The 21,423-nt window shown below is 37.7% G+C and overlaps 3 protein-coding genes across 15 annotated transcripts; 2 read left to right on the forward strand and 1 right to left on the reverse strand.

Moving 5' to 3' along the window:
- Positions 1 to 238: 238 nt before the first annotated feature.
- On the reverse strand, positions 239 to 7,425 carry LOC115997975 (probable leucine-rich repeat receptor-like protein kinase At1g35710). Of its 13 annotated transcripts, XM_031237403.1 has the most exons (10): positions 4,193 to 7,424; positions 3,660 to 4,079; positions 3,370 to 3,527; positions 3,102 to 3,219; positions 2,360 to 2,433; positions 2,181 to 2,266; positions 1,753 to 1,812; positions 1,076 to 1,140; positions 877 to 990; positions 239 to 793 (listed from the first exon to the last, which is right to left on the reverse strand). In XM_031237403.1, the coding sequence occupies exons 1-2, from the start codon at positions 7,362 to 7,364 to the stop codon at positions 3,700 to 3,702; spliced, it is 3,552 nt and encodes a 1,183-aa protein (XP_031093263.1). In that variant the 5' UTR covers positions 7,365 to 7,424; the 3' UTR covers positions 239 to 793; positions 877 to 990; positions 1,076 to 1,140; positions 1,753 to 1,812; positions 2,181 to 2,266; positions 2,360 to 2,433; positions 3,102 to 3,219; positions 3,370 to 3,527; positions 3,660 to 3,699. The 13 variants fall into 13 exon arrangements, with proteins under 13 accessions (XP_031093263.1, XP_031093262.1, XP_031093271.1 ...); XM_031237402.1 differs by having other exon boundaries at positions 2,181 to 2,433; positions 3,370 to 3,509; positions 4,193 to 7,425; XM_031237411.1 differs by lacking the exon at positions 2,181 to 2,266 and having other exon boundaries at positions 2,424 to 2,433; positions 3,102 to 3,216.
- A 2,128-nt stretch (positions 7,426 to 9,553) lies between these two features.
- On the forward strand, positions 9,554 to 10,259 carry LOC115999291 (transcription factor bHLH95-like). Its single transcript, XM_031239147.1, has 2 exons — positions 9,554 to 9,667; positions 9,786 to 10,259. Exons 1-2 carry the CDS (start codon positions 9,554 to 9,556, stop codon positions 10,257 to 10,259), a joined length of 588 nt encoding a protein of 195 aa, XP_031095007.1.
- Positions 10,260 to 11,317: 1,058 nt separating this feature from the next.
- Positions 11,318 to 12,023, forward strand: LOC115999292 (transcription factor bHLH95-like). The gene is made up of 2 exons (XM_031239148.1): positions 11,318 to 11,431; positions 11,550 to 12,023. Exons 1-2 carry the CDS (start codon positions 11,318 to 11,320, stop codon positions 12,021 to 12,023), a joined length of 588 nt encoding a protein of 195 aa, XP_031095008.1.
- Positions 12,024 to 21,423: the final 9,400 nt, after the last annotated feature.

The following is a 21,423-nucleotide window of genomic DNA, read 5'->3' on the forward strand; positions in this document are numbered from 1 at the left end:
TTGCCTACAATATTAATATATACTTTGATATAAGGAAAAATTTGCAATCGCTACCCGTATTAATATATTTCAGCCTCCACCAACAGAGTTAATTGGAAGCTTAGAATATGATATATCAGGTGTGTCTGCTGGCGCAATGTATACAATTGAATGATGTACAGATGTTATGGGTATGCCCCTTCCAATGAATAAAAAATATATATATAATTTAAGTGTGGGGAGTCAAAACCAAAGTAAATTTGATTCACTGCAAAGCTTCTGAGAAGATTCAATAATACTCCGTAATACTTATCACTTCAAGTAATAAGTAATAAGTGGAACAATAATTTTTCAACATTACAAGCAAAAATTAAAGAACATGGATACTAAAGGTACTACATACACTTTCATTCAATACTGACATATATTAACATATATTGACAAATTAGTGCTACAAATTGATTGTGGTGTACAAACATTTTGTATTTTTGTTAGTATTACGTAACGAATATGAACAATATAGTGAGCCTTGAAGATGACACTATATATTTAAACCTTAAGGTAAATAGTGGGATGTGTTTTAGTGACACGAGGTCTGAGTAATGCTTGCTTTTTATCCTAAGGCTGAGATCCCCCTCCTCTTATTGAGCATTTGAATATGGGTATTTGCTGGGTCACTACACTCACACTCAACTTTTTGACCACTGAGTTATGGCAGACGACACCATATGAGATCATGAAAGATGTATGGTCTGATCCATGAATCATCAGCTAGCTTCTCCACTTCTTCGTCATCGATCACCGAGTTGATTGCCTGCACAAATTATATTATTGAGAAATTTGAAGCGAGCATAGTTTATTGTGATAAATATTGTGTAGACACAAAAGCAAGCTTACTTGTTAGAATGTGATAAATAATGTGTATGACACCGATCAAGATTTGTTGATGCCATAGTTGTTGACATTCAAACGGATGCTTCTCCCTTCCAACGATACATGCATGCATGTACCCTGATATCAAATTCCTATTAAAGAAAAACGGCCTTTTTGGTGGTAACTAGTAAAGGTAAAACGTATAAATATCCATATATATTACCTAGCCAAAGATTATTGAGCAATATAATGAAGATCACTCAGCTTGCTAGCTTAATTACACTGTGTCTGCAAATGCATCATATTATTGCAAAACTTTAGAGACACAACATCATCAATTACATTTAATTGTCATTAAAATCTAAGTTCACGATATTATTGTATGTCCAACATGATGAAAAGCATTAAAAGAAGCTAAGGCACACTACTAACTCAGAAACAATTCAAAATAAAGAGTTGCATTTTACTAAATTAAAGTTTTCACATATCTTGTCTGGAATGGACTCTTAAACTCACCCAAATTTGGAATAACCACGAAGATGTGCAAATTATACACAACAAGTAGATATTTTAATTTGACACATCATGCATTCTAATGCATCAAGAAAAGTTTGTATATATAATCTAGAAATGTACTAATTAACTTGTTAAATCGAGAGTACTAATTGTCTTGAGATCTCAAATAGAACTTCTTGATTGAGGCCATGGTGTTGAGAGTCGGGACTGATATTTCTCCAATTCAACAAGACAAATACCATTTATGATATGATATCAATGGTGAAAAGTCAAAGTCAAGAGGTCTCATTAAATAAAAATGTATTTTAAAGTTTTAGAATATGGTTGTTCTGTGGTCTTCAAAGAAAAAATGGGGAAAAAAAAAGGAGGATAAAATGAACATACCTGCAGAACTAATCAAGATAAGAATGCATGAATTCACCTATATACGCTGGTGTGGACGACCTGTTGCAAGTTAATTTTAGGATCATATGTTAATGTTAGCAACAGTGATAATGAAATTTGAACCGCAGTAAAGCTGCTCTGATGTGCATCAAAATTTGTGTAATTGAAGTATGAAATCTATCCAGTATAATATTTACTAATAATCTGGATATATATATATATATATATATACATATATATATATATATATATCCCCAAGGTAGTAGATCAGATCAGATCAAAAAATGCATGTTGCATTATTTCATAGGAAAAACACTATATCCAAGGTCGTAGATCAGATCAGATCAGAAAATGCATGTTGCATTATTTCATATATAGGAAAAACACGATAAGGTGATTAATATATGATGGAAAGTCTAAGAACTTACAATTGTAATGATGGACGGATCTATTATATTGGTTTCATCATTCATGCATGGTGTTGGCTTAACGTGCCTTCCGTGCGAATACATTACTGGGTATGTAAAAACGCACCTTAAAAATGCATCACCATGAAATGCACCAATGCACCACAGAAACGCACCACACGCCAAAATATGTATCATACCTCACCACAATACACCTAATGATGATGTGTTTCCAAACAGTGTATGTAGTACATTTATGCGTACCTCCGGCCAACTGTTGAATGAATAACATAACAAATATTAGTTTCAAATTATATATATCTTTCACAGATATATAGATCCCTAAAATTCAAGAAATTAATAAATGACCATATATGCATGCTTCATTAAATTTGTATGTTGATTAAATATGAAGTAAAGCATGCATATATGGACTATACCTACCGATGGAGATCAGATGGCTCCACCTAACCTAATCTGATCCCAACAAAACGAAACCCACGCACCTAAACATTTAGACCGACACACCTTAAGAAGGAAAACAATGCACCTAAAATTTTAGGCCGCCGCACCTTAAGCACACAAACCACGCACCTAAAGCTTTAGACCGACTCACTTAAATTTCAACAACTGACACACCTTAAGCACACAACACAAAAGCCACGCAACTTAAGCACAAAAACCACGCACCTTAAGAAGGAAAACCATGCAGCTTAAATTTGACCTAGATGCACAAAGACTAAATTGAGACCACATTTTTTAAATTCTTGTTATCCTAAACATTGATCTTTGCAAGATCAATGGCTCTCATCTCACCCCATGTTTGCATCTTAGCACACCATTCGCATTTGAACCATATTCTATATATATAGAGAGAGAGATGAATTGTTAAGTCAATTTGCATATTCAAAATTAAGAAGCTAACTGGATGACTTAGCTTACCTGTTAAAGAGTGAGCTGAGGGATAACCGGCGGCCAGGCAGAGTTGTCTCTCAAACATAAGTTCGATCTTGATGCATGCCATAGTTGTTGACGTACGATCGAACTCCAACTGGTGCTTCTTCATCCAATTGAACAGGACACGTACAATATATGATATCAAGTGTTAACAACTCTCAAGGTCTCATCTCATTAAAGAAGAAAAGCTTAATTTAATTTTTGTTGAATTGTTGTAACTACTACTAGCAAATGCATGTGTATATATTCATACCACTGCAACTCTTTTTTTTTTTTTTATTGGTGTGTGTGTGGGCGGGCAGGCAATTGCTATCTTGGCAACAAAAATCAATTCTTCCGCTAGCTTCCTGCAGCGCAGCCTTGTTGGAGTAGAGAGTTGAGAGTCCAATAAAACTTGCATTGTAACCGGACCTGTTAGTCGCAAGCTAAGTTTTAAGATCATATAGTATTAAATTAGCTAGTAATACTGAAGAAATTTTATAATTAAAGCTGCTCGCTCTATATCAAAATTTATAGTACATACTAAAATCTTCATATACATACCCGAACTGGCATGAATAACACTTCTTCAACCTACCACCCTCTAGGGAGTAGGAAATTCAAGACCGAACAATTGGCTTATTGTAATTTGTGGAAGTGAATTATAGGAGGAATATCGCCTTTCTTTGCTTAGCAACACACAAACCTGTTGCATGCTTGGCCGACATTGTGGATTCATATTTAAACATGCAATTGCTATCTTCACAACCAAAATCAACTCTTCGGCTTCTTGCTTTGTTGGAGTTGAGAGTCGAGAATCCAACACATCTTTTAAAAGTAGTATTCCATGAGCGGTTGAGATTAGGGATGAAAAAATGGACGTAATGAGGTCACCTGGATGTTTACCCATAATCACTTCTAGTACTAGTACTCCAAAACTATACACATCACATTTTTCGGTGACCTCCATAGTATAAGCAAACTCTACCAATAAAAGAAATTGAAATAAAATAAGAAGAAAGAAGAGAGCATATAATTAAACAGTATTAACTATGTTAAGCATGGTTGAAAATATAATATATGGTATATATATATACCTGGAGCTGCATAGCCAAATGTTCCTGCAAATGAAGTCCAATTTGATGAATAAAGACTCAATATTCTTGCGGTGCCAAAATCAGACACGTGAGCTTCATATGCACAATCAAACAAAATATTCTTAGCTGATATATCCCGATGTACAATAGATGGTAAACAATCATGGTGAATATACGATAAAGCTTTAGCCACAGCTTTAACCACATTTATCCTCTTCATCCACCCTAATTCCATTGCTTTTTCACCATCTTTTAATATGTGTGCTAGGCTTCCCTCTTCCAAGTACTCATAAATTAAGAATGAATTTCTCTCACTAGCACAAAAACCATACAATTTCACAATATTTCGATGCCTAATCTTTGTTAAAGTGCGAACCTCATTTGAAAAACTTTTGAGTTTGTGTCGCTCAACTCCTTGCCCAATTGCATTATTAAACCTCTTTATAGCAACAATTTGGCCACTTGATAGCTCAGCCCTATAAACACGTGCATGTCCTCCTTCACCAATGCAATATATTGAATCAAAATTTCCAGTTGCCTCCATGATATCTTCATATGCCATCTTTCCGTCAAAATTCAATATTGCAAACACATCTTTATTAGTAATTGCCTTTGGCGTTTCTCTAACATGGCTCTTTGATCGAATAATCAATAGGAAAAGAATGCTAATAATCATAAACAAACTTCCAAATGTTAGTATTATGATTAAGAGCAAATTTCTTCTCTTATGATGATTTCTTTGATTGTATGAGGAGCAAGGCTCGAAGCCAGAATGGTTCCCGCAAAGATCTTTATTATTTATCAAAGCATCATACGGAGCTTCCAAAAATGCTTTATTGTTTGGGATGGGACCTTCCAATTGATTGTATGATACATCAACAGATAATAAACCTAAGCACTGGGCTATGGTTGAAGGAATATATCCCGATAAATTATTGTGAGAAAGGTTCATGATTTGTAAAGATGTAAGTCCTTCAAATTGTTGTGGTATTTGACCGGAGAGTGCATTGTAACTGAGGTCAAGGCTTTCAAGCAATTTTATTTTTCCCATACCATAAGGAACATTGCCAACAAACATATTCCTGCTCAAGTTCAAGACTATTAACCTTTGAAAACTTTCAAAGTGCTCTGGAATCAAACCAACAAAACTATTTGCAGCTATGTTGAAGATCGAAAGCCAAGGTAATTTCTCAATTCCAAGTGATATGTTGCCAGAAAAATTGTTTTTATCCAGCTTAAGAATAGTTAACAATACCAACTTTTCCAAACTCTTGGGAATCATTCCAACTAGTTCATTTGATGAGAGATCAAGCAAAACAAGTTGGGATGCATTGTATAGATTTGTTGGGAGTTTTCCAGAAATTCTGTTGTATGAAATCTTCAAAGCAGAAAGTTTTGGGCAATTTCCCCAACTAGAAGATAATTGGCCATGGAATAAATTGTTACTCAAATTAATGTAATATAAGTCTGGATATTCTCCAAAAGCTTTAGATATGTCTCCTGAGAATTGGTTATTTTGAAGTAACACTCTGGAAAGAGATGTGCAATTTTTCAGAGTTATAGGAATATTTCCAATAAACTTATTATTTTCCAGAACAAACCGTTTTAGTGAACGGCTAATGCATAAATTCTCAGGTAACTGACCTATGAAGTGATTATAAGATAAGTCTAGCATCGCTAGCCTAGTAAGATTATTGAATATTGAAGGTAAATGGCCTGAAAGTTGGTTTCCCCATAGAAATAGGGTTGTTAAATTTTGCAAGTTCCCAATTGAAGTAGGGATTTGACCAGTGAGATTGTTTGAGAGTAATTCCAAACTAATAAGAGAAGTTAACAACCCAATTTGTTGAGGAATGTGGCCTGAAAGTTGGTTCTCATAGAGATGTAGAGTTGATAAACTTCGCAAGTTCCCAATTGAAATAGGGATTTGACCAGTGAGATTATTTGAAGATAAAACCAAAACAACAAGAGACTTTAACATCCCAATTTCTTGAGGAATGTGGCCTGAAAATTTGTTCCCCCATAGATAAAGGGTTGTTAAATTTTGCAAGTTTCCAATTGAAGTAGGAATTTGACCTGTGAGATTATTTAAACCCAATCCCAAATTAACAAGAGAAGTTAACCGTCTAATTTCTTGGGGAATGTTGCCTGAAAGTTGGTTGCGCCATAGATAAAGAGTTGTTAAATTTTGCAAGTTCCCAATTGAAGTAGGGATTTGACCTTTGAGATTGTTATTAGACAATTCCAAATCAATAAGGGAAGTTAGCAACCCAATTTCTCGAGGAATTTGGCCTGAAAGTTGGTTGCCCAATAGATAAAGAGTTGTTAAATTTTGCAAGTTTCCAATTGAAGCAGGGATTTGACCTTTGAGATTGTTATTAGACAATTCCAAATCAATAAGGGAGGTTAACAACCCAATTTCTTGAGGAATTTGGCCTGAGAGTTGGTTGCCCCATAGAGAAAGAGTTGTTAAATTTTGCAAGTTCCCAATTGAAGTAGGGATTTGACCTCTGAGATTGTTTGAGTCCAATTCCAAATCAATAAGAGAAGTTAACAACCCAATTTCTTGAGGAATTTGGCCTGAAAGTTGGTTGCCCCATAGATAAAGAGTTGTTAAATTTTGCAAGTTCCCTATTGAAGTTGGGATTTGACCAGTGAGATTATTCCAGTATAATTGCAAATCAACAAGAGAAGTTATCAATCCAATTTCTTGATGAATGTGACCGGAAAACCAATTTTGATAGAGATACAAAGTTGTTAAATTTTTCAAGACAGACATTTCTTTAATAAAAGAAATGCTCCCATGGAGAGAGTTGTTGGAAAGATCAATGACTTGTAAATGAAGTAAGGATGAGAAACTCAAATCTCGAAGTGTACCTTTTAACCCATAACTTGTAAGGTTTAGGCTTGTAATGCTTCGGCCACCATCGCAAGCAATACCAGTCCAATTGCAAGGATTATCACTACCAACAACCCATGATGTGAGTAGGGATTGGGTTCTAAGGTCAAGGCTTGACTTCCATGTTAAAAGAGCTCCTACTTCATTTGGGACTTGCAAGTGGTTTGGAGAAGAAAAAGGAAGGGCGGTTGTGGTAGAAAGGAGGGGAAGGAGGCGTATAATAGTAAGGAATAAGAGTAGCAATTGGGATAGTTTGTATGCAGGAGGAGACATTGTGATGTTGATAATAAGGGGATAGGAGGGAGGTGGTATATATATTGTATTACATATGTAGAAAGAGGATGGGGTATATATAGGTGGAATGGTTGTGAGTACAATAATTGGGATTATATTGTTATATACTTCTATGATATGATGGTGTAGTCATCAATAATTTTATATTTAGAATTTGGTGTCCAATATCGCCAGTTGGCAGTGGCAGCCCACACAAGTCTTCTTAATGGCATTCCCACCCACGAATCAAACAAGGATATTGCACAGATATTTAAAAAGTTAATATGAGGTGGAGAAGAGAAGGTGAGGAAAGAGGGTGTAAAAGTTTCTCCTGCAAAAATAATAGATCATGGCAGAAAAGTGGACCCATGGAATTTATGGCGTGCGTGGCTGTCACTAATGCGCCCAGCTGTACGTGCTTGCTGGGCGTGCTGACAGTTTATTTTTTTTATTTTTATTTTTTTAAATTATATTTGTTTTATTTTTTTTCCTCTTCTCCCACTTTCTCTTTCATAATCACACTTACACAAACCGCTCAATAACCGTGAAATAATCACATTGATAAAGATGCTCTAAGTAAATAAATTCAAAGCAAATATTTCATTTTTTTGCACTAGTAAATATTTCATTGATTACTCAAGTTCTCTATTCTGGCCATCCATTTTTTATATAAATTAAATTAAATTAGGATATAAAAAACTGTATATTTTGTCCACCGAATAAATTTGAAAGAATGAAAATGTTATTTCATAAGGAATAAAATAGAAATATATGAACAATTTTATTTCATTATTTGGTTCGCTAAAAAAATAAACCTCAAATTGTATTGCAATATCTAATTTGTTTAATGAATAAAAATTAAATATGTATTCAAATGACATAAATATCAATTATAATGATTGTTATACATGTGTGTAAACATTAAACAACAACAATAATCTAATTTAACAAGGGATATTAATAATCTAATTTCTTAGAGAATGTAACCTGAAAGTTGGTTCCTAGATATATGGTTGTTACAACTTGCAATTGCAAGTTCTCAATTGAAGTTGGAATTTGATGATTATTTGTAACTACAATTTAAATGCTTATATTATGAATTTTATTGATTTGCTTATATTATGAATTTTATTAATTTACCTACCGTAGTTAGATGCTTATGAATTTCATTGATTTACGTACAATTTTTTTTTCATACTCAAATTTAATTTTTCTAGTAGTAAAAGAAAAAACACTTTTGATTTATCTATTGTACGTTCACGTTAATTTATGAAATGTAGGAACTCGTTTTAAAAAAATTTGAGAAGTAAATCTCTTAATTATCATGTGAGTTATCAATATAATTCACTCTCTCAATTCAATAACTTTATTTAACTACAAATTTTACAGGAACGAGAATATTGTGATAATTTTACTAAAATGACATTGTGATTAAAAAATAAAAATAAAAAATTCTTGTTCTTTTCTTTCGCTCCTGTCATTCAAAAGTCACTTTCTCATTGACAGGGCAGACAAGACATTAAATAAATATTAATAAGATTAGGACAATTGTACGTCTTGCATTGCAATTAGGTATATTTCTATTTCGGCTTGTAGACTTTTTTTGTGCAGATTTGACATTGATGAGATAAAAATGTGTAGGAATAAAAATGTGGACTAAAATATGTAAAGTACTACTCTCATTACCTTCTTCTCATCAAGATTTTTTAGAAGAAGGTAATGAGCCTACCTTCTTAAAAAAAAAAAACAGTAGAAACTGCTGACGATGGTCACGTGGGGCGAGAGGAAGAGGGAGGCTATATTTGATAATTATTATTATTATTATTATTATTATTATTATTATTATTATGTACGACTACAATAGTTGTAGTTACGTTGTTGTTATTTTTTTAGGTATTATTATTTCATACGAGTACAATGGATAGTAATAGTATTATTATTATTATTATTATTATTATTATTATTAGGAATAAGGACCAAATTGGCCACTGAACGTAGCGTGATAGTGCAATCAGGCCACTCGACCAAAAAAACGTTCAATTGGCCCACTTAACTGCGCAAATACACTCGAATTCACCAGATAGCTGGTTCCCACAGTTTGTTTCCGGTTATCCGCTGATGTGGCGGCCAACATGGCAGTCTGACTGTTTTATTCTCTTATTTTGCTTCGTCGTCGTCGTCGTTTTTGAATGGGAGCTGAGTCTGATCATGGGGTACATATTTGGACGGAGAGAGAGAGGAGGAAGAAGATGAGGAATATGTTCTCCAATCTCCATGCTTTGCTTCCTCAACTTCCTCCAAAGGTAATTAGTGATTAGTAGTAATATAATTGATTGATAAGATCGAGATAGATTTGATTATTGTCATTTATTTGCAATCGAACGAACGGATTTGGATCTATGTAATGAATACATTTTGCAGGCGGACAAATCCACCATTGTTGACGAAGCTGTGAACTATATCAAAACCCTACAACAGACTTTGCAGAAGCTGCAGACTCGAAAACTGGAAATCCTCCATGGATTTAACTCCAATAATCCATCGCCGTCCATTTTCGGCTCACAGAAACTCAACGCCGAGCTCACTACGAGGGAGGCGTTCCTGGCCGATCATCATCAAGGATCTTCCGGCGCTCTGGCTTCCTTCATCGGATCATCATCCACCCCGCCTCAGCCGCCGGCGTTCCAGACCTGGACTTCTCCGAATGTTATCCTGAATGTTTGCGTAGACGATGCTCAAATCAGTCTTTGCTGTCCTAAGAAGCCAGGCCTCCTTCAGGCCATTTGCTTCGTTCTGGAGAAGCATAAAATCGAGGTGGTTTCTGCTCAGGTTTCATCGAATCATCACCGCACCAGTATTTCCGGCGCTCACTTTTGTGATTTTGCTTCGTCGTAGTCGTCGTTTTGAATGGGGTCATCGTTTTGAATGGGGATTTACACGGTGGAATGTTATGCGAAGGAAAATAGAGAATAACAATAAGACAATCAGACTGCCATGTTGGCTGCCACATCAGCGGATAACCGGAAACAAACTGTGGGAACCGGATATCTGGTGAATTCGGGTGTATTTGCGCAGTTAAGTGGGCCAATTGAACGTTTTTTTTGGTCGAGTGGCCTGATTGCACTATCACGCTACGTTCAGTGGCCAATTTGGCCTTATTCCTTATTTATTATTATTATTATTATTATTATTATTATTATTATTATTATTATTATTATTTACAGATATATTGAAAGGTTTGAACAGTCGAGTCGCGCACTACCGATTCTGAAAAGCGGAGATGATAAAGCCCTAATTTTATTTTATTTTTTATTTAAGACTTCTTTACTACTATACACTTTTATATATTAATTAATTAGAGATGTAAACACCATTAATTTGTTTAATATATGTGATTATAAGATCTTCACAACAATTAAAGAATTGATACGGTTTGATAAGCATCCTTCGTAATTTTATATTTAACTAGAGCACAATCCTTCCAATTTTTATTACTTCGAATTTGTTTTTTTTATAATTTTTATTTTATTAAATATTAATTAACAACATAAAATCAAAATGCATAGGTTGAATTTTACGATAAGAACTCGCAGTACTTAGGGCTTTATCATCCTCGCTTTCAGAATCGGTAGTGCGCGACTCGACTGTTCAAACCTTTCAATATATCTGTAAATAATAATAATAATAATAATAATAATAATAATAATAATAATAATAATAATAATAATAAGGAATAAGGGCCAAATTGGCCACTGAACGTAGCGTGATAGTGCAATCAGGCCACTCGACCAAAAAAACGTTCAATTGGCCCACTTAACTGCGCAAATACACTCGAATTCACCAGATAGCTGGTTCCCACAGTTTGTTTCCGGTTATCCGCTGATGTGGCGGCCAACATGGCAGTCTGACTGTTTTATTCTCTTATTTTGCTTCGTCGTCGTCGTCGTTTTTGAATGGGAGCTGAGTCTGATCATGGGGTACATATTTGGACGGAGAGAGAGAGGAGGAAGAAGATGAGGAATATGTTCTCCAATCTCCATGCTTTGCTTCCTCAACTTCCTCCAAAGGTAATTAGTGATTAGTAGTAATATAATTGATTGATAAGATCGAGATAGATTTGATTATTGTCATTTATTTGCAATCGAACGAACGGATTTGGATCTATGTAATGAATACATTTTGCAGGCGGACAAATCCACCATTGTTGACGAAGCTGTGAACTATATCAAAACCCTACAACAGACTTTGCAGAAGCTGCAGACTCGAAAACTGGAAATCCTCCATGGATTTAACTCCAATAATCCATCGCCGTCCATTTTCGGCTCACAGAAACTCAACGCCGAGCTCACTACGAGGGAGGCGTTCCTGGCCGATCATCATCAAGGATCTTCCGGCGCTCTGGCTTCCTTCATCGGATCATCATCCACCCCGCCTCAGCCGCCGGCGTTCCAGACCTGGACTTCTCCGAATGTTATCCTGAATGTTTGCGTAGACGATGCTCAAATCAGTCTTTGCTGTCCTAAGAAGCCAGGCCTCCTTCAGGCCATTTGCTTCGTTCTGGAGAAGCATAAAATCGAGGTGGTTTCTGCTCAGGTTTCATCGAATCATCACCGCACCAGTATTTCCGGCGCTCACTTTTGTGATTTTGCTTCGTCGTAGTCGTCGTTTTGAATGGGGTCATCGTTTTGAATGGGGATTTACACGGTGGAATGTTATGCGAAGGAAAATAAGAGAATAAAACAATCAGACTGCCATGTTGGCTGCCACATCAGCGGATAACCGGAAACAAACTGTGGGAACCGGATATCTGGTGAATTCGGGTGTATTTGCGCAGTTAAGTGGGCCAATTGAACGTTTTTTTGGTCGAGTGGCCTGATTGCACTATCACGCTACGTTCAGTGGCCAATTTGGCCCTTATTCCTTATTATTATTATTATTATTATTATTATTATTATTATTATTATTATTATTATTATTATTTACAGATATATTGAAAGGTTTGAACAGTCGAGTCGCGCACTACCGATTCTGAAAGCGAGGATGATAAAGCCCTAAGTACTGCGAGTTCTTATCGTAAAATTCAACCTATGCATTTTGATTTTATGTTGTTAATTAATATTTAATAAAATAAAAATTATAAAAAAAACAAATTCGAAGTAATAAAAATTGGAAGGATTGTGCTCTAGTTAAATATAAAATTACGAAGGATGCTTATCAAACCGTATCAATTCTTTAATTGTTGTGAAGATCTTATAATCACATATATTAAACAAATTAATGGTGTTTACATCTCTAATTAATTAATATATAAAAGTGTATAGTAGTAAAGAAGTCTTAAATAAAAAATAAAATAAAATTAAAAAAAAAAAAGTGAAAAGAAGGCAATGCCTTTGTGGCATTTAGGGTCAAAGCAAAAAAAATAAAAGAAGGCATTCCAATTACCTTCTTTTCAAATAGGGTTTTGAAAAGAAGGTAATGCCATAAGTACTTTACATAATTTTGTCTAGGGTTTTGAATCAACACATTTTTGTCTATATGATGTCAAATCCACACATTTAAAGCAATGACTCATTTCTAATATTTCCTCAATTCAAATGTCTATTTGAAAAAACCTTTAGTCAAAATATTGTTTCTACCCCATATCTTTTTTTGACAATGGTAGTTGATGTAGCAAATACTTTGACGTATCGTGTAAAGTGATGTTGGGTCTCGGGTACTTATACGTGCAGTCGGACATTCCCGAGCGTATATAGAGTAAGAGTAGTAAAACTCACCCAAAAAAAGAAAGTCCACCCTCAAGCATTAAATGCGTCTTATATAGAGGGCAAAAGGGAAAAACATGTTGGGAGCTCGGCATGGGAGCCACGTGTGTTGCATGCACCGGTCTCCCTGAGGGCAATCTTGATAGGACCACGTGGGGTAGATGGACACAAGGTGATCGGGCGAGGACATGCAACGGTGTTTAACCCTTGGTGCTGGAAACTCTATCTGACTAAGGGGTATCTGATCCGAGCTAATGGGGTCAGGAAACAAAACTCGACCATGTTACTTGAGGCAAAACAATGAGCAACCTCCAGAGGAATGTAATTATTATACCTAGACTCGGGTCGAGTGTAACCTTGTTGGGGTCGGACGTGCTCAGGAAATAATTAACGCACGTGACATATTGCGTATATACTGAGTGCATTAATGTCGTATAAGTTTGGGATATACCCTATTAGTGGTGAATTTGTCAAATTAATTCGAATATCGTTTAATTCTTTTGAAATATCACATTTCACATCGCCACCACATACTCCAAAACACAATGGAACTGCTAAGCACCATCATCAGCACATTGTCGAAACAGTTTTAGCTTTGTTACATAGTGCATCTCTTCTAATTCCACTTTTGTCATATGCAATACAAATGAATATACATAATATATCTTATAAACCGGTTTCTCACACCAATTCTAGACAATAAATCTCGGTTTGAATGTCTCTATCCATAAATCTATAATAAAAAAAATTACCAAATTATTAGCGGTTAAATAGTATTGGTAGTCTTTTGTATTCTTGGTTGTTTCCCTACACACGTACAATATTGCAACCCAAATCAATTCCCTACATTTTTCAGGCTACTCTACATCATAATCTGCATATAAATGTTGGGATCATAACTCTAAAAGGATGTATACTTCTGAACATGTCAAATTCATTGAAATAGTACGTTTCCCTTCAATTCACAGGAAATTTTTCAGTCAATAAATAAATCATGCATCTTTTGTGCACAAGGTTGATAATTCAAATTTGAGTCCACCTATTCCACAAGTTCAAAACACTCCTAGTTTTTTTTAAAGGTAAATGTATCTATTTCATTAAATCATAACATAAAATGTTTACAACAAAGATCAATAAAATGGTAAACTATTCCTTATAGTCAGACATAGAAACAACTTTTCTAGCTATGCTCGCTATAGAAAACTTGAATCCCAAACTGTTTCACAACTTGGAAGCTAGGTTCCTTAAAGGAATTTAAAGCTTCATCAATGATCTGGGTCTTCATCTCCATTCTTTTGTGCATTGACAAAATTACCTTCTAAAAATACACACATGATCTTGTATCTTTGACCAGATTTTCAAAAGTGACCTACAAACTGAACTGAACTGCACATCATAGTTCATAATAGGCTCGTTTTCATTGTCATCTTCGTTTCCAAGGATAAAATCTACATTTTTTTAAAAAAATTTGAATGGATGGGGTGTAAAGTTATGGAGTAAAACTATCTCGTATATTAATGAACAAATGAGCAAGCTATAAATAGTATACAATAGAGGAGAAGTAGCAAAAGTTACAACATAAACTAGTCTATAGGAATGAATTTAGAACAAATAAATAACTGTAGAAAATATATATCAGCCACATATAGGCTTAGCACGCCCCCGCAAGATTGAGGGTCCGTCGGAAACTCCAATCTTGTACCGAAACTAAAGGAACAAATGTCGTCCGAGCGGCTTGGTAAGAAGATCAGCGAGCTGAGCAGTAGAAGGAATATGTTGTACAACCAGCACACCAGAAGTAACCAATTCTCGGATGGAAAAGTAGTCCAGTGCCAAATGTTTCATGCGTGAACGGAACACCGGATTCTTACAAACATATGTGGCGCTTAGGTTGTCACATAACACTACCGGGGGTTTGTCTAGACACAACTTCAATTCTTGTAACAAATTCTTGAGCCAAAGAACTTCAGCAGCCGCATTTGCCAGGCACGATACTCAGCCTCTGTAGACGAGCGAGAAACAAACTTCTGACGTGTGGACTTCCAAGAGACAAGGTTATTTCCCATATACACCAAATAGGCGGTAGTAGAGCGACCAGCAGTGGTGCAACCTCCCCAATCAGAATCAGTATACACACGCAGCGACAGTGGTTGACCAGCCCTTAGGAACAGCCCATGACAAATCGTACCTTTGAGATAGCGAAGAAGCCGTTTAACAGCCTGCCAGTGCAAGTCTGTTGGTGCATGCATGAATTGTGACAGCCGATTGACTGCAAACGCGACATCAGGCCGGGTGATGACCAAATACTATAGCAGACCTAGGAGGCGCCGAAGCTGGGTGGCTGCTCCATGTAGACCTCCTCATGCAACGTGCCATTTAGGAATGCATTATTAATGTCCAACTGGCGTAGACCCCAACCATTGCTCAACGCAATGGTCATAACCACACGTATAGTTATCAGTTTCATGATCCGGCTATACGTCTCAAAATAATCTCGGCCAACAGTCTGTAAGAACCCTTTAGCGACAAGCCGCGCATAGTATCGATCTACCGAGCCATCCGGGTGGCGTTTGACGCAGTAAACCCATTTACAACAAATTGGAACAGCAACTCCACGAGGGACAAGTTGCCATGTTTTGTTGCAGTGTAGAGCTTCGAACTCCTCATCCATTGCTTTCCGCCAACGAGCGTCTTTAAGGGCCTGGGCGACGATAGACGGTTCTAAAGTAGGAAGTAAAGGATGTGCTGTGGTTTGGTTCACAACATAGTCAGTGTACCGGGGGTTAGGCCGGCGTTGTCGGGTGGAGCGACGCAAACCGTCCTAGGAATGAGGCTGTTCGGAAGACACAAAAGAAGATTGGTCGGACTAACGAACGCTATCGGAATCAGTGGGCAACAAAGGAGGCTGGGTGGAATGTGAAGCCGACGTAGCACTAGTGGAGTTCGCCGGACTGCTTGCACTAGTATGGGCAGTCGACGAGGTTGGGTGGACCAACGGCGATACTGGTTGGGAAGCTGGCGAAGCGGGCTGAGCAGGTGGCGATGTTGTCTGAGTAGGCGAGGTGGTGGACGGCTAGGCAGTGGGCGAGGCTGACGAGAGAAATGGATCAGGTGAGTGTATGGGTGTAGACGCGGTAGTAGGCACAGACTACATAGAAGAGAGAGGTGGCTGGAACAAAACTTGTGGCAACTCACGACATTGAGAATCAGACAAAGTCCCTACCTCAAGTTGTAGTTCTCGAGAAGGAAATACATTAGGAATAAACCTGACATGTCTTGAAAAATAAATACGATTTGTACTAAAATCAAAGCATTTGTAGGTTGACTGAGTAGTTGAGTAACCCAAGAAGATACACGGTCGGGACTTGGGCTCCAATTTCTTGGTGTTATAAGGACATAACCAGGGAAAGCAAAGACAGCCAAACGGCTGTAACTTATCATAATTTGGTACCTGTTGAAACAGAATATGAAACGGAGATTGATTACCTAAAGTTGGTGTTGGAAGCCGATTAATTAGGTAGACAACCGTCTGAAACGCATGAGACCAATACGAAGACGGTAAAGAAGCAGCATGGAGAAGTGGCATGCCTGTTTCGACGATATGCATGTGTCGTCGTTCAGCCATGCCATTGTGCTCAGGAGTATGCGCTGGAGTAGTAAAGTGAGAAATGTTGTGAGCATTAAACAATGGTACCAATTTAATGAACTCCCCGCCATTGTCAGAATAAACAGAAATAATTGATAGATCAAAGTATTTTTCCACTAATCTTTTGAACTGAGGGAATACTGTGAACACATCAGATTTCCATTTCAAAGGATATAGCCAAACATACTTGGAAAAATGAACAATAAAAATAATGTAGTAAAGAAACCCATCTACAGATTGTGTAGAAGTACCTCATACATCATTATAAAGTAATTGCAACGGTTTATTACTAACAAGAGTGCTTTTGGAGAATGGAAGCTTATGACTTTTTTACATATTGCATGACGAACAATGAAACTAGTTCAACAATGGCACAGAAACAAGAATATTGCAGCGTTGCAACACAAGATGTAACACCTTATTGGACGGGTGACCAAGTCGATGGTGCCACTGAGCCACATGTGACAGGTGCATGGCATTTATTGTGGGCTGACAAGAGAGAGATCCATAGTAGACACCATTAATGTTTGCTCCCCGTAGCAGTGACACCCCCGTTCGAAGATCCTTCACAATAAAGTGGGAATCAAAAAATTCAACGGACACTTGATTAGATTTGCATAATTGAGATATTGACACTAGATTATTATGTAATTGTGGGACATGCAGAACATTTTGTAGAGTAAGCACGGAAGAGGGAGTAGGGACGGTAGAATGGCCAATATGGGAAATTTGTAAAGAATTACCGTCACCCAGGCGAATTTCGTCAGGGCCATTATACTCAGAAAGGCTCTGTAGCGGAGTCACACTCGGGGTGGCTTGGTGAGACGCGCCGCTGTCAAACAGCTATGGTGAAGATGACCCAACTATGGAATTAGTTGTAGGAGACTGGTTAGACGGAGATGCCTGCATGGGAAAAACATTATGTTCTTTTAAGAACCTGGCTAGCTTACGGCAAACCCGCGTTTCATGACCAGTAATATTACAGAACTTACATACGACAGCCGACTGGTTGTTTTCCCTTTGTGACCAGTTTTGTCTAGTATTTCCGTTATTATTATTATTACGGAATCTGCGGTTGGGTGCAGACTAGTGATTGGTCCAGGGAGGAGATGGACCACGTTGAGTAGCGTTAGCCGTGGCCAACAGAGAGTGTTGAGCATCATCAGTTTCCTTTAAATGGCGTTCATGATCGGTGAGAACAATCGCTAATTCACCCAAGGAAATTGGTTTCTCACGAATGCGAACAGCAGAGATAATAGAGTTCTATTCTTCTCCGAGTTGTGTTAATACGTAGACAACCATGTCTTCGTCAGGGACCGGGCATTGAGCTAATGCAAGATCATCAACTATGGACCGCATGTCGTTCAGGTATGTAGTAATTGACCGAGCGCCTCTCGGGTTTTGGGTTAGCTTGGCCTTGAGTGAAATGATCCGTCCTCAGGAGGCACTAGCATAACTAGCAACCAGACGGTTCCAGGCATCGTGGGCTTAGGGGTGAGCATAATTACCGAAAAACCGATAAAACCGATAACCGATAACCGAACCGACCGATAATTTCAGTTATCGGTTATAAAGTTAAAAAAATCGATTATTCGGTTATTTATCGATTATGAAGGTATAATAATCACGGTCACCGAATAACCGACACAATAACCAACTTAAATGGTCTTGACGAAACCAACTTAAATGACCTCGGTTTGGGGTGGTTCATGCAGTATCCGTAAACTTGGCTGGTTCTTTGATAGAACCATCGATATAGTCGAGGAGATCAAAACCAATCAGTGTGGATTGGACCTAGCGAATCCAGACTGGAAAATTTGTGGTAGTGAGTTTGATAGGGAAGTTGGATGGGGCACTCAGGTGAACAATGTCATTGGTGGTAGAAGCCATTGATGAATGGAAGTCACGAGAGGAAGGAAGGAAAAAAACTTTCTTACGAGATACTGGCTCTTGATACCATGTAAAGTTATGAAGTAAAACTGTCTTGTATATTAATGAACAAATGAGCAGGCTATAAATAGTATACAGTAGAGGAGAAGTAGCAGAAGTTACAACAGAAACTAGTCTATAGGAATGAATTTAGAACAGATAAATAACTGTAGAAAATATCAGCCACATATAGGCTTAACAGGGTACCCCAAGGGAAAGAATAAATTAGTTCATTTCCCTTTCACTGTGTAAGAAAGTGGTACGCAATAAAATCTGGCATGGAGCCATCCAAAGCCACCAGGCCTTCTTTCAAGAAAAGAAAAAGACATCACACAACCCAAGCACGGACACTCCAATAACCAAAATCACTTTAACAATATTTTATCCCAACTATTTTTGGGGCTTTGATACGGCGGAGGAGGTGGAGTGGGGTATGTGGCCGATTGCGGTGGTGGAACGGAGAAAGGTTTACCATTTCATAGATCTTTAACTCAACCCTCTTGCAAATCTTTTTTTTAAACAAAAACAAGAGACAGACTGTCTGAAATCCTGCATTTTTTTCTGTTTCGGCATTACCTCATTTTTTTCCTGGTGCCTTCCATACCTTCCTTTCCGCCGCAGTTTCCTGGGCTAACCACTTCTCACCGTTTGTTGGAGCATTTCGTCGATTCCCTGCGCGTAGCCACGCTCCAAATGGTCGTTCCAATTTCTGTTCGCCCCCCTCCAACATCATCTTGGCGCAAAGTTTCTCTCCATGTCCTATAACCCCACACAAGAAGCAAAAAGTAGGCAGCCGTTCATACCGAAACTCGACCAACACCCACTCCCCATCATCCTTCTTCATCCTCAACCCTTTCTTTAACGGTTTTGCAACATCAAGAGCTACCCGGATTCTATAAAAGACTCTCAGCGAACCATCAAAGTTTCTCTCATCCATTTTAACAAACTCGCCCACAAACTTCCCCACAGCTTCAAGCACTGCCTCCGAACGAAATCCAGCGGGTAGACCGTGAACTTGGATCCAGAACTCTGCTTTGCTCAATGGAACTCTTTTCGGGTCTTCATGTGTCTCGAGTCGTCTAAGTATCAAGAGGCTCTGGTTATACGTCCAAGGGCCATCTTCGATAATGCGGGTGATGTCCCTTTGATGAAAGAAACGGAAGAGGTATAACATGGGCTTTAGCTCCTTCACTTTCATTCCCATTGCCGATAGCCATATTGATTCCATGGTATCTTTTAAGAAACGAAATTTGACGGGTTTATGAGTGACCAGTCTACCTACTGCAAGGAACTCCGATTCTGGTTCTGAGTGGCGTAGAGTAAGGTTAGCATTAGCGCCGAATGCTGTCTTGTCCGAATCCATAGACGTCTATACCACCGGGAGAAAGCTAACTAAGAAAGCGAGAGAGAAAAACTCAAGAAAGAGTGAGCGGATTAGCGGAAAAGGAAAGGAATAATTGGTGGAGTTATTTCCACTTTTGGTCCCACGACTATTGGATCATTTCCACTTTTGGTCCTCGACTATTAAAATTTCCAGATTTGATCCCACGACTTTTAAATCCCTACCACATTTAGTCCTTCCGATCAAATTCCGGCCACATTCAGGTCACCGACAATAATTTTCCGACGAATGAATTCAGTTAAGGACAATTTTGTCATTTCATTTTTTTAAATTTATTTATTTAAAAAAAAAAAAAAAAAACCAGTGCTCGCCGGCGAGCTGAACGACCCATCTCTCTCTCCTTTTCTTGCCGGCGCCGAACGAAGAAGAAGACCAGCTGCTCCCCCTTGCGCTCTCTCTCTCTCCTTCGATGGTACCTGTAGGAAGAAGACGAAGATGGTGAACTCCCCCCTTGCTCTCTCTGGTTTTTTTTTTGCCGATGGCGGTGGCTTGGCGTAGCGGCGCCTTCGAAAATCTTCTACGATTCTCATCGAGCCCTAGACGAAGATGGTGAACTCCCCTCTTCGATCTACCCTTTTTCTCCTCGATCTGCTGGGTGCGGTCGTGATTCGACGGTCGGCGATGGTGATTGTAGCTCGGCGGACGGCGACGGTTGGCTACGGCCTCCTTGCGACGAATGCTGTCCGGCGGCTACAATGAATCCAGCTACAAGAAGAATCCATGGAGAAAACCTAGTCGACTTCTACGATGATATGTTCAATACAAGAAGAACCCATGCTGTCCGGCGGCGACAATGAACCCACGCTGCCTCTTCGGTTCTTTTTTTTTTTTAATAAATAAATTTTAAAAAATGAAATGACAAAATTGTCCTTAACTGAATTCATTCGCCGGAAAATTATTGTCGGTGACCTGAATGTGGCCGGAATTTGATCGGAAGGATCAAATGTGATAGGGATTTAAAAGTCGTGGGACCAAATCTGAAAATTTTAATAGTCGAGGACCAAAAGTGGAAATGATCCAATAGTCGTGGGACCAAAAGTGGAAATAACTCATAATCGGTGATATAAATGTATATTTAGTGGAGCAGTATAAGGAAATTATGTATATATCATCACCTTGTATAATTAGTACTCCGTATAATTTTAGTAGGTTAATTATTATAGGTTTCAATAATTTAGTATAAATAGATCCATTGTATATGAAGATTGGGAACTACTCAGATAAATATATTGTTTTTTTTAGAAGAAAATATAATGTTCTTTTTAGTTATTTCTTGAAACTCTCACACGCTCGAAAGTGTGGAATTTGTCGTAACTCGAA

The sequence above is a fragment of the Ipomoea triloba genome, chromosome 12, assembly GCF_003576645.1.
Source record: "Ipomoea triloba cultivar NCNSP0323 chromosome 12, ASM357664v1".
Taxonomy (NCBI): Eukaryota; Viridiplantae; Streptophyta; class Magnoliopsida; order Solanales; family Convolvulaceae; genus Ipomoea; species Ipomoea triloba.